General features: G+C 57.0%; 4 protein-coding genes across 4 annotated transcripts; 3 read left to right on the top strand and 1 right to left on the bottom strand.

The window, feature by feature from the left end:
- Nucleotides 1-385: 385 nt before the first annotated feature.
- Nucleotides 386-3,482, bottom strand: BGZ61DRAFT_343096 (actin interacting protein 3-domain-containing protein; the record flags this gene model as incomplete). Its single annotated transcript, XM_046239560.1, has 2 exons — nt 386-3,163; nt 3,303-3,482. 2 exons carry the CDS (start codon nt 3,480-3,482, stop codon nt 386-388), a joined length of 2,958 nt encoding a protein of 985 aa, XP_046110044.1.
- A 1,853-nt stretch (nt 3,483-5,335) lies between these two features.
- Nucleotides 5,336-6,637, top strand: BGZ61DRAFT_342011 (uncharacterized protein; the record flags this gene model as incomplete). The annotated part of the gene is made up of 2 exons (XM_046239476.1): nt 5,336-5,378; nt 5,430-6,637. 2 exons carry the CDS (start codon nt 5,336-5,338, stop codon nt 6,635-6,637), a joined length of 1,251 nt encoding a protein of 416 aa, XP_046110043.1.
- Nucleotides 6,638-6,981: 344 nt separating this feature from the next.
- On the top strand, nt 6,982-8,712 carry BGZ61DRAFT_528457 (general substrate transporter; the record flags this gene model as incomplete). The annotated part of the gene is made up of 3 exons (XM_046253257.1): nt 6,982-7,165; nt 7,248-8,035; nt 8,101-8,712. 3 exons carry the CDS (start codon nt 6,982-6,984, stop codon nt 8,710-8,712), a joined length of 1,584 nt encoding a protein of 527 aa, XP_046110042.1.
- Nucleotides 8,713-10,721: 2,009 nt separating this feature from the next.
- On the top strand, nt 10,722-12,682 carry BGZ61DRAFT_490910 (major facilitator superfamily domain-containing protein; the record flags this gene model as incomplete). Its single annotated transcript, XM_046250376.1, has 2 exons — nt 10,722-12,160; nt 12,217-12,682. The coding sequence occupies 2 exons, from the start codon at nt 10,722-10,724 to the stop codon at nt 12,680-12,682; spliced, it is 1,905 nt and encodes a 634-aa protein (XP_046110041.1).
- Nucleotides 12,683-12,808: the final 126 nt, after the last annotated feature.

Below are 12,808 nucleotides of genomic sequence, written 5' to 3'. Positions count from 1 at the left end.
CGCATCGCATGAAGAAGACGAATCTGAAGACGACTCTAAAAAGCTTTGATATCAACATTAACGCGTTCAAGAGCACATGTCCCATTCAGGGTGATCCATGACAGCAGGCCGAAAGAATAAAGAGAAAAAACCCATGTTCGCCTCCGCTATGAAGAGAAAAACAAAAGCCCCGACTAAAGACTACAGCACTAAACTAACTAAAAAAGTAAGTAAGGTTGGGCGCGAAGGCCATATATCCCGATCCGAGAGCCGTCAAAACATGTGTTTGCCATGATCCAAACAATTTCGTATGTGCGTTTCCTCCCAAGTAAGACCTCCCAAGTGTAAGGCGGGAGTATAAAGAGGGGATGATTGAAGCCCAATGCGGGAAAAAGGACAAAGGAAACTATGCGCCATTGGTCGGCTCCGGGCCGGCCTCTCCGTCCGACGTAACCGGAGGTGGGCTACCGGGTTCGCCCTCGGCTTCGGGCTCGGCTCCGTCCTCCCCGATGGGCTCATCCGGGATGATTCCGTTCTGGCGCTCCCAGACCTCGCGGCGGATGCGGTCGTCCTTGGCCTTGCGGGCGCGCTCAACCTCCTCGAAACCACCCGACTTCTTGAGCTTGCCCTCGGTAACCACGGTGACCATCTCGCGGAAGATGGGGTTGCCAGCACGACTCTCAAGATCCTTCTGGCGCAACTTCTCGGCGCGCTCAATGGCCTCGAGGCGGTCTTCGTGGTTGGGTTGTAGGGCGCGGACCTCGCCGAGCACACCCTCCTTGGCGGCGGTCGGGTCGGAGCTGTTTCCGAGGCTGTTGAGGCCCTTGGAGAACTGGCGGGCGTTGCCTGCACTGGCGCCGGTGCCATTGTCCTTCATCTGCTCCTTGGTGGCCTGCTCCACGAGGGTGAATGTCTCCGAGGCCTTCTCAAGATCGTCTCGCAGATCCACCAAAAGGTCTTCCATAAGTCGAACCTCGTCACGACCTTGACAGACATCCTCGAGCTCCTTCTCCCAGATCTTGGTCCAGATGGGCTTCTCCTGGCCCATGTAATCCTCCATTCTCTTCAGCTCCAAGGTCAACATGGTGACATCCTTGGCCACCGACTCCAGCTGTCGGGGCAGAGGTCGTACACCGCGGTGCACAACATCCTTGCGCAGGTCTTCGATAAGATCTTGGAGGTCGTCCACCTTGCCAACCAGTCTGTCGGAGTCGGAGTTGAGCTGCTTCCGTCCGTTAGTGACATAGGAGTAGCCACCATCTCCATCGGTGTCGGGAATCGCCGCTTTGGCAGTAGCAATCTTAACGTTGGCAGCTTTATTGCGGATTGTTGACATTGAGTCCTGGATCTCGGCCTGGAACTTGGAGTACGTCTGTCGGATGACGGCAAGATCGCGGCGAAGACTTTGAAGCTCCCCGATGTGGCCAGCGTCGAGCTTCCGGCCAGTCGCAGCGAGGGCCTTGGGACCGTCGGCTGCGGGGGCTACTACGGGCGCCAGCGTCATTCGGGCCATCTCGTTGGCAGACTCTTGCTGGCGGTCTGAAACGCGCTGGATGGCGGCGCCATGATCATCCACAGTCTGCTTGACGTCACGTACGATCTGGGTCAGAGAAGCGATGCCGTCATCAATATGTCGCTTCACTTCATCCAGAGCCTCCACATTAAGGACCAACACAGTCCGGTCCTTGATGTCAGTCAGGTCCTCCAATTCATGGCGCACGCCAGAAACGGGATCCTGGATGTATATTTCCGGCAGGTCAGCGCCGTTTTGTTGAGTGTTCCAGGAGAACTTCTCGATAAATGCCAGCTGTAGTCGTCCAATGGAAAGCTCATCCCGCCCCTCCGGCAGAACGAATTTCTTCACCTTGGACTTGTACTGGAGGAACAAGGTGAGATCCTTAGTGGGGGTCGGCGGTGGAGAGTCTTGAAAGTACGAAGAGTCGTTAGGCTTCGGTGGAGGTGTTGGTGGATTATCCGGGTTGAGCTTAGCTTTTGCAAGCTTGGCTTCGTCCTCCTTCGGGTCATCGTCGCTCATGAAGATGGGATCAGTGGGCGGGCCATTGAGTGTCGCACTGGCGGCATACTTGTCATCTGGGGTCCGGGCGACGGGGCTATCTGCATTCGTAGGCAGCTCGGCAACTGCGGGCTCTTCGGACACGCTGCTTGGTATCCTGACTGGGGAGGCTTCGACCGCAGCAGATCGCAGCGACTGGTTTGATGTATTGCGATTGTGCCGTAGCGTTTCTCGGACCTGCACAGCGCGCAGTGATTCCCTTGCTTCCCTCCTGCCCCTGTTCGGTACCGGTGTAGTCTGCGGTGGAAGGATGGGCACACCATTCGCGCCTCCGAGGTGCTTGGATATTTGATACTGTGAATATCTTCGGGACGCTCGCCGCTCCAGGTCACCACCCTTCTGCAGGGCTGCCAGGGCGCTCGACGTGTTATCCGGCGGCGGTGGCGGTGGCGGAGGGAATGAATCGATATTCAGCTCTGCGGATGGTGCAGAGGGCATTGTCGTGTCGGCTTCGGGATACGGCGGGACGACAGGCATACTCTGCATCGTGTTGCTGGACAGCGACGATTGTTCTGAATTGACAGATGCTCTAGACCTATCACGCTGGAATCGTCGGCTGGGAGACTGGTTTATTCCCGGTGAAGGTTGGGGTGCAGGTTCAACCGGCTGCGGCTCCGGCTGAAACCCATTCTCCAAACCCTCCTCCAACATGTTGGTCAATCCACTGTTGCCGCTGCCCACGGTGCTGACGCTGGCGGTCCTGTCGGGGGCGGCGTTGCCGTCGCGGTCTCGGGCTTGCTTCTGGCGAAGCCTCTGTTGCTTGCGCTTGAGGCCATGTAGCAGGTTGATTATAATGTCTCGTATCCTGGGCAAGTACTTCTCCAAGCTCTCAGAGCTCGCCTCTTGGCTCAGGGTGGCCTCGAGAATGTGTCGCAAGAGGTCAGGAACATTACCCAGGTCGGAAGTGTCGACGTTGATGGCGGTAAAGGCTCGGCACGCCATATTGAACTCGTAGCCTAGCCGCACATAGACGTCGGAGACTTGGGCATCGGTGGCCTGGCCTCGGGACCATTGCGTCAGTGTTTCGAGGAGCTGTTTTGTCGCAACGAGGAGGTGGGTGACGCTCTTTTCGATCTGGGACAGAGGCATGTTGGAGCCGCTGCCGGAGCCCTGCGGAGAAGGACAGGTGGTGAGCATTTGATTCAGTTGGGAGACAAGCGAGGGGATATGCGAGGGGGCAGGTTCGCAAGGGCGCGGAAGTCGAGAAAGACCAACGACAGCTCCGAAGATGTCCAGCGAGGGCACTCACTTCACGGTTCATTCTGCGGGAGCTTGTAGACTGCCCAGATCTTGAGGATGCTGTAGAAGAGCGAGGCTGGACGCCAATAGCAGGAGAAATGGAGCGGATAGGGACGTTGGGCGGCGGGCCAGGATCGCCGGGCGGCGACCGACGGTGGGCGTACGAACGCTGTGACGAGGACGACTGCATGGCGGAAACTGTGGCTCACTCCTCGTCGTGCGAATGAAGCGATTCGGGGTATGCGTGGATGTTGGCGTGGGCCGGAGAGCTGGAAGCGGCGGGTTGGCGAAAAGGACGAGCGGAAGGAGGCAAGCTGTCTCGGAGGAGCGCTGCGCTCAGTGATCGGGGTTCGGGAGCGGCCGTGGCGGGGTGACCAGCATCGCTAACGAGCGACAAAAGCAGCGGCTGGCTGGCGCGACGAGAGCGGCGGGCGACGGACGGTCGGAGCAGTGGGCGCGGCAGAGTGAGAGAGTCGTCGGGGCGGCGGCGATGGCGATGGCGATGGTGGAGATATTGATATGGGAAAGGGTTCTTGTCGGGCTGTGGTGGACGGTCGACAGTGGTGGTCTGTGGTGATGTGTGGTGCTGATGCATGCTGGACCGGCTTGGCTTGGCTGGCGCTGGTTGGCTGGTTGGCTGGCCCAGATAGGGATGCGCTGCAGTACAGTGGGTGTGGGCTGGACGGCGCTGGACTGGCACTGTACCAGGTGCCTACAGGCTACTGGGCACTCCCTGAGTGAACCCCTGCATCCGCACGTGCCACGATGGCGTGTGTTGGGCGGTTCTCGTGGGAAAAGATGGACGGATAGGACCACAGACAGGGGATGCAGACGATGCTCTAATTAGTTTCTTTATTTTCTTGCCCTTGTATTGCAGTTTGTCTGGCTTTTGGTTGGCTCACTAGATCAAGACTCAACGACGTAGGTGCGCGAAGCCATCTCCAACCACGAATTATTTTCTGCTGCATGTTCCCTTCCAGCCACTCCCTTAATGAACCGCCCACTGTCGTCACTGGCTGGCCGCCTACTAGGCCCGTGTTCGGGTACCTACAGTACCTCCCTCCAGTGCAACACACTAAACTATCGACATGGATCCAGCCTGTTTCTGTGTAGGTCGGCAAGGGAACCACGGTTTTACCTTCAGTTGAATCCAAGCTGGCATGACAACCGAGTCGAGGGGTTTGTTTCCGACAATAAACAGACGTTTACGGGGTATGCCAGCCAGGGTATCGCGGTATCCTTAAAGACCTAAGTTACCTGTTATACCCATGACCCGACATGTTCATCCGCGCCATGCACTAAAATCTGAGTGTTGCAGCTGACGTTGCGCCTCTGCGCTGCATCTCGAGTTATCCCGCAGCCACCATTGGCCCTACCCTACACACATGACAGCCATTCTCTGAAAGCGGCAAAGACTCTCATTCAGCCAATGCCAGTGAGTGCGTGTGCGAACGCAGTGCATTAGCATGTCGCTTCAAGCGCCTGCGGCCGTCGCTCCAAGTACTTGGTACGCCATGGCGTTGCGCCTCTATCCTTTGACAACAATGAATCTGTACAAGCAACCGTACAGGATATTACCGCCAAGCCAGCCATACGCACCAAGAGTTCAGCGCAGCGTATCACCATCAACGACAATGGAACTTTCCATATTTAACCCGAACGTAATCCCACTTACACAGGATCGCAAGGCAGACTAAACCCAGCCGCGCGTGCCAACCAAACCACTGGGACTGCGTATTTCGTATGCACTTACGCAATAGGGCTGTGCCGGCCTAACCCGCGGGATCTATCTCTAAGATCCATCTCCGATTCCAATACCCCGCGGGCGGTTTGCAGCTTTGGAGTAAATAAGGTTGTCTTATTATGTGACGGCCTTACCAGTCAAAGGAATATAAGACTAAACAATTCTCCCGCCTGAATAAAACTGCTACGATTGAGAAGTCATCATCTTCCGAGTAGACGCCACAGGCAACAACGCAACAAACATCCTGTCCCGGCTGTTATTCCATCACCTCCTCAATCCATTCCATCAACCAATTTGCAATGGGCAACCACAGAGTTGCAGTCATCGGTGCTGGCCCCTCTGGTATGTCCATTCTTTCACCAACCCTACAAACCCCTGTGCTGACCTTCACAGGCTGCATGCTCGCCAGACTGCTTCATCTCGGCGGCACCGACGTCACCGTCTTCGAAGGAGAGGCCTCACCGGACTTCCGCTCACAAGGTGGAACACTGGATCTGCACACCGCTACCGGTCTCGCAGCTCTGAAGGAAGCCGGCCTCTTTGAAGAATTCCTCAAGTATGCTCGGTATGATGGGCAGTATATGGCCATTGTCGACAAGAACCTCGAGTACCACCTCGTGCGCAACGCCGATAACAAACTTGCTACCAATGTCGAGGAGCGCCCTGAAGTCGACCGCTCCAAGCTCCGTGAGATTCTTTCCCTTTCACTCCCGGAGGGAATGATCAAATGGGGCCACCACCTCAAGAGCATTGACGGGCGCAAACTTGTATTTGAGCACACTACCGTTGATGGCTTCGACCTCATCGTCGGCGCTGATGGAGCATGGAGCAAGGTCCGCAAAGAGCTAGCACCAGAGATCATGCCCGTGTACACCCGCATTGCCATGCACGAACTCGAGATCCCTGATGCCGAGAATGCTGCTCCTGACGTTTACAAGTTGGTTAACCGGGGTAGCGTTTTCGCCAGTACTGATGGCGTGCGCTTGTCTATACAGCAGATGGGCGACGGAAGCTTGAGTATGTACGCCAGCTTCGTCCGCGAGGAGGAGGACTGGATGAAGCCGGAAAAGTGCGGCTACAATGCGTACGACCAACAGGAGACCATCGCAACGCTTTTGGGCAGCACATTTGCAGACTGGAACCCAACCCTACGGGAGGCCTTGGAGCAGGCGAAAGGCAGATGCAACCCTCGATCGCTGTACATGCTGCCGGTTGGTGCCAAGTGGACGCATAAACCGGGCTTCACTCTGATCGGCGACGCGGCACATCTCATGACGCCGTATGCGGGTGAGGGAGTGAACCAGGCTCTCGAGGACGCCATGCTTCTGGCAAGGACAATCAACGAGGCTAGGTCCAAGACCACTGATGAGTTGGACAAGGAGATTGTTGAATTTGAAAACACCATGCTAACCCGTGTCACCAAAGTCCAGGCACTGGCATACGGGCTCCTCCAGGACTGGATGTTTACGCCCGGAGCGCCCAAGTCTGTCATGGCCAAGTCGATGAGCCGGCATGTTAGGCATAGGCTGCCGTGGGTGCTGCACCCACTGGGAACGGCGACTGTGTATGGCTACTACTTCTTGCGGGGACTTTTGGGCTGAATGTACCTATAATTGAGGTGCAGCATGTATGAATAGTTGTTCTGGACTCGAATGTGGTGGTGTTCTGGGGTAGGAGGTGAATTACTAAAGACTCCGGTTGGCGCTAATATGGTACATGTAATTATTAGTATTCACGTATGAAATGAAAGTCAACGCTTAACAACTCATCGGACACAATCCCGAGCCCCCCGCATGACCAGGGGTTGGTGGCTGCTGATCCACTGTCCCAACGTGAACGCGGCGTCGCTCGTCCCCTATACAAACGACGGAAGCCCCCTTCATGGACACTCGGGGATAGCGACAAAAAGTTAAACGGCTGCTTGACGTTTCCGTGACATGCCATCATGGACAATTCCCAGGCGCCACTGATTTCGGGCGCGCATCGTGACGAGGAGGAAGAAGAACTCGAATATGACGTCGATGAGGCCCAGTACGTCGCAGATGCCGACAAGGCTGCGGATTCCGGCCCCAGCACCTTCGTCCTCGCCTTGACCTTTGCTGCCGGTATAAGCGGCTTGTTGTTTGGATGTAGGCTTGCCCTATGCCCTATGCGCGGCTCGGTGCCATCGCCCTTGCTTTCCGGTGATTGCTGACGACGGACTCGCTCTAGATGATACGGGCGTCGTTTCCGCCACGCTCGTCTCCATCGGCACCTCCCTCTCGAACCGCGAACTGACCTCGATGGACAAGTCAATCATCACATCGTCGACCTCCCTCTTCGCCCTGTTCATCTCGCCCTTCTCCTCCGTCCTCGCCGACCGCTTCGGCCGCAAGCGCGTCATCCTCTACGCCGACGTGCTCTTCACGACGGGCGCCCTGATCCAAGCATGGAGCTCGACTGTCATCGGCATGGTTGTTGGGCGATGCATCATCGGTGCGGGCGTCGGCGCAGCGAGCTTCGTTGTCCCGCTGTACATTTCCGAGGTGGCGCCCAGTTCGTACCGGGGGAGACTGGTGACGATGAACTCGATGTTTGTAACGGGCGGCCAAGTCGTTGCGTACGTCGTGGGGTGGTTGTTCTCGACGTTTGGGTCGGAGGGGACGGGGTGGAGGTGGATGGTTGGCCTCGGTGCGCTGCCGGCTATGATACAGTGCGTGCTGATCTTCTTCATGCCCGAGACGCCGCGATGGCTCGTCAAGGTTGGCCGGCCGGGCGAGGCTAAGGCCGTGATCCAAAAGGTGAACGGTGGGGCATCGATGCACATTGCCGACGCAGTGGTCAAGGAGATTGAGCTGGAGGTGCGGGAGGAGTACGAGGCACAGCGACTGCGCGAGCACCAGACGTCCAGCCAGTGGAAGTGGTTGGGCGAATGGCACAGCTTGATCAGCGTAGGGAAGCACCGCCGGGCGTTGTCTATCGCGTGTCTCCTCCAGGGCTTCCAGCAGCTTTGCGGTTTTGTAAGTGAACCTTGGGACTGGCCTACGGGCGATGCTATGGAACTGCTACTAATGGGTGCTTGTAGAACTCATTGATGTACTTTTCAGCGACCATCTTTACGATTGTCGGGTTCAAGAGCCCAACTCTGACCTCGATGGTGGTGGCCGTCACCAACTTTGCGTTTACGCTGGCTGCCTTGGTCCTGATCGACCGCATCGGCCGGAGGAGGATCTTGCTCTACTCGATCCCGTTTATGATCGCCGGTCTGTTGCTCTCGGCATATGGCTTCTCGTTCCTCACGCTGGGCCAGTCGTCAGACGTCAGCGACGACAAACCACCCGCCAACGCCGGCCACGAGCTCGCGGGTATCACGGTGCTGGTGAGCATCATGGTGTACGTGGCATCCTACGCGATCGGCATGGGCAACGTGCCGTGGATGCAGAGCGAGCTGTTCCCGCTGGCGGTGCGGTCGCTGGGCAGCGGCGTGTCGACGGCGACCAACTGGGGCGCCAACTTTGTCGTCGGGCTGACGTTCCTGCCGATGATGGACGCCCTGACGCCGTCGTGGACGTTTGTGCTGTATGCGCTGGTGTGCGTCGTCGGGTACGGGTTGATCTGGCGCATCTACCCCGAGACGTCGGGATTGAGCCTGGAGGAGGCGACGGCGTTGTTGGAGAACGGGTGGGGAGTTCGATGATGGCTTTGGGCTAGATGGTTGCTCAATAATCGATGCTTGGATTTGCATAGAGCTCCCCGTAGAATTAGATTTCCAAAGAAGACAAGGAATCGACCCACACTAGCTTATCTGTGACTGTCAATCGGGAATGATCTGAAGAGATTTCTCAGATGTGTCAAGCATCTCCAGACTCCGTCAATTCTGGATCCATCAGTACAAGTAGAAAAGAGCCTTGGATACCTAGATGCCGTAGATTGCCGTTGGTAACCATGCCGCCAAAACATACTACCGGATGCAGTAGTTAGCGTCGGCCCCCCTGTTCGCTCTCTCGCCGACGCTGAGAAATTACATCACTGTGCGTTGCGACGGGCATGATCCCCTTGTCTGAACGCGAGCGAGCGAAGGCGCGAGGAAAAAGAAGAGTGGAGCATTTCGGCACCGCGCTCGGCGCCTCCCGCACAGGGCGTGATGTATGGACCATGAATACGCTGCCAAGCATAAACCTGATGATAAAGCAGCAGAGGCCCGGACGTAATGGAGTGCTGAAACGCATTTTTGACAGCGGAGCCAGCCAGCAAGGATGCTCGGGAAAGAGAACCAGGGACCTTTTTGCTGATCAAGCTCCTCCAGCCAGTTGCTCTAGCCCCTAACCAAGTTACAGTACTCATCCGCCCCAGTCCATTAATTCATGAGTCTGTTACTCATCCCCGTCGACATCCAAGGGTTCCTAGGAGGTGCGGCGGGGCCCGTCCGTCCGTTTTAAGGTCAGGCGGCTGGAGCCCAACAACGGGAGATGAGATATATCCGCAGTTGGTGGGTTCCGTATTCGACTGTTCGGAAGACGGCCTCGGCTCCGGAGGTGGCTCACGGCCGAGACGAAAAGGCGTGACGCAGCATTGGCCGGTCCTGCGGCCGCACCCAAAGGGGCGGACGAGGAAGAGGCTGAATAATCCCAAGGGCGATCATCTCTGGCCTGCTGCAGCGCGTCATGACGGAATGCATGATCGGTAATGCAGCGTATGGCCTGGTTAGGGGTTGGAGCTGCATCGAACCCAGCAGGACGGCGCCCCGGTGCCGAGCATGGTTGCCGAGAGAGAGAGTGCGGTGGGTCCTTTGCCTCCGGTAGACGACAGTGCGCTCGCCACAAGACAGAGATTTTCTGTTCATCCCTGGCCTTTCGGAATTTGATCTGGCGAGCTTGTCAGGGTCCCGCAGGGCGTGCGCCTTTGCGGGACACACATGGGGAGGGATTCGTGATGGAGGCGGAAACCAGGGGCGTGTTGGTGTTAGTAATTGTCTTTTTCTGGTCGTCAGGGAGTCTCAAGGGTCCCGGTTGCTGTATGGCGGCCCAGGCCCCAACTTATAAAGTGCTACGCCCCTGAAGAATCATGTGTTTGGCCTCCTTTTCATAAGTAGAACTACAGACCCAATACTTTGGATTTACGAAACCCAGATCTGAGACGTTGTTGTTGAACAAGAAACACCCAGCTCGGAACGCAAATAGAAGCCTGCTTCGATTCCTTTCCGGCACACACTTTTCTTCATCCTTCCGGCTGCCCTGTCGCTGGTGCAGCTCCACCCCGCCCGCAAACGCTCGTTCGTTCGGCTTCGGTGCTTCCGCCGGGGTCGTAAAAAGCTCGCTAGCGTCGGCGCCGGTGGTCTTTAGTTTTGGTTATCCCCGGAAACGCGGCTTCGGCGACAAGCTCCTCTGCGTCATAGCTGCAGGAGAGCAGTTGGCTAGGCTGTTTGGCTGTTTAGCACCGAGGTTTCAATCCCGCTTTGCGCTGAGAGAGGGGACGGGCGACTGGGCTGGGAATTATACTTTACTACGGCTTCACCCTCCCACTCTCCCGCTTCTGCTTCCCTTTATTATTCATACAACCAGTTTAATATCGATTGCTCCATCTCATTGAGTGAAGGGTCTCATAGCATTCTCTTGTCTCGATATAGACACGCTCAATTGATATAGCAACAGCATATACACAACACACAACAAACACAGCCTCTCAATCGAGAGCAACTCACTCATCATGGCTGTAGATATCGTCGACCAAGAGCTCATAGACGCCGAGCGAGACGCCTCTTCTCAGCAATACCAACAGCGCGCCAGCCACGAAATCGAGCGCGTCCTCTCCACGTCGACCGTCTCCTCGGACTCGTCCACGTCGTCGGCGCGCCGCCGCAGCACCGCCACGCACCTCAACGCCCTCAGCCGCATCTCGACGCAGAACGACCTCGAGCGCCACCCCACCGAGCTCAGCCGCATCGCCACGCACCGCAGCCAACACAATGCCACCGTGGGAGGAGGCGGCCTGCGCTCGCGCACCACCAGCCGGGCCTCGCGCCGTCCGCTGCCGGCCTTTGGCGCCGGGAAGCCGTTCCCGCCGCCGCTCCCCGAGCAGGAGGAGTACGTCGTCGAGTTTGACGGGCCCAATGACCCCATGCACTCCCAGAACTGGCCGCTGCGCAAGAAGCTCATTACGGCGGCTGTCTTGGGCTACACCACCATGACGGCCTCGTTCACTTCGTCCATCTTCTCCACCGCCACCTCGTTCGTTGCCGCCGAGTACAACGTCAGTAGCGAGATTGGTCTGCTGGGAACGGCCCTCTACGTCCTCGGCTTCGCCTTTGGCCCGTCTCTCTGGGCGCCCCTCTCCGAGCTGCGTGGCCGGCGTTTCCCAATCGTCGTCGCCATGTTTGGCTTCTCTGTCTTCTCAATCGCCTGTGCCACCGCCAAGGACATCCAGACCATCTTGATCTGTCGCTTCTTCAGCGGCTTCTTTGGTGCCTGCCCCCTCGCCGTCGTTGCCGCCGTCTTCTCCGACATGTTCGACAACCGAACCCGTGGCACTGCCATTACTCTCTTCTCCATGGCCGTCTTCACGGGTCCCCTCCTCGCCCCCTTCATCGGCGGTTACATCGTCACGTCACACCTCGGCTGGCGCTGGACTGAGTACCTCGTCTCCATCATGGGATTCGTCGCCTTCATTCTCGACGTCATCCTGCTCGAGGAGACATACCCTCCCGTCATCCTCATCGAGAAGGCCGCCGAGTTGCGCCGTCGCACCAAGAACTGGGGTATCCACGCCAAGCAGGAGGAAATCGAGGTCGACTTCAAGGAGCTTGTCCAGAAGAACTTCTCGCGACCCCTGCGCCTGCTGTTTACCGAGCCCATTATCTTGCTGCTCTCCATCTACATGAGCTTCATCTACGGCCTGCTCTACCTCTTCCTCACTGCCTACCCGCTTGTCTTTGTTGGCGTTCACGGCTTCACCCTTGGCACGTCCGGCCTGACTTTCTTCGGCATGATTGCTGGTCAGCTCCTTGCTGGTGTTTCCGTCATTCTTCAGCAGCCCTGGTACCTCCGCAAGTTGGCTGCCAACAACGGAATTCCAGTTCCTGAATGGCGACTGCCCAACGTCATGGCTGGCGGTGTTTCTTTTGCCATTGGTATCTTCTGGTTTGGATGGTAAGTTCCTACATCTATGCCTCAAACTGTAAGATTAAATATTAACCAAACATTAGGACTGGATACAACAAGGACATCCACTGGATTGTCCCCGCTATCAGTGGCATTTGCACTGGTTTCGGTCTCATGTCCATTTTCCTCCAGGCCCTCAACTACCTCGTCGACGCCTACCTTATGTTTGCCGCCTCGGCCATCGCTGGTAACACATTCCTCCGATCTCTTTGTGGTGCGGCATTCCCACTCTTTGCTCGCCAGATGTTCGACGGCATGGGTATTCAGTGGGCCGGTACTCTGCTCGGTTGCGTCGCCGTCGTGCTTGCACCGATCCCCTTCATCTTTTACAAGTACGGCGCCAAGATCCGACAAAGAAGCGCCTATGCCCCTACTGCGCCGCCTCCCGGTCTCGCCCGTGCTCCATCAACATCGGGTGACGATGAGAAGGAGGACTCGAACGACACTGCACTGGCCGCTGTTGTGGCTCGAAGGGACAGCCTCGCGAACGAGCCTAAGGAGAATGCCTAAGCGTTTATTGTGATGATTGATCTCACATACCAAAATTTCTCATTTAATGTCTCGTGGAGGATGATCTGGGTTTGGACATCCTTGGATATGGAAGCATGGCGTTTCTGTGATTTTGGTTATTGTCTT

Source organism: Ilyonectria robusta, assembly GCF_021365365.1.
Source record: "Ilyonectria robusta strain PMI_751 chromosome Unknown BGZ61scaffold_3, whole genome shotgun sequence".
NCBI lineage: Eukaryota > Fungi > Ascomycota > Sordariomycetes > Hypocreales > Nectriaceae > Ilyonectria > Ilyonectria robusta.
Note: the sequence above shows the minus strand (reverse complement) of the source record. Positions and strands in the feature narration are given on the sequence as shown.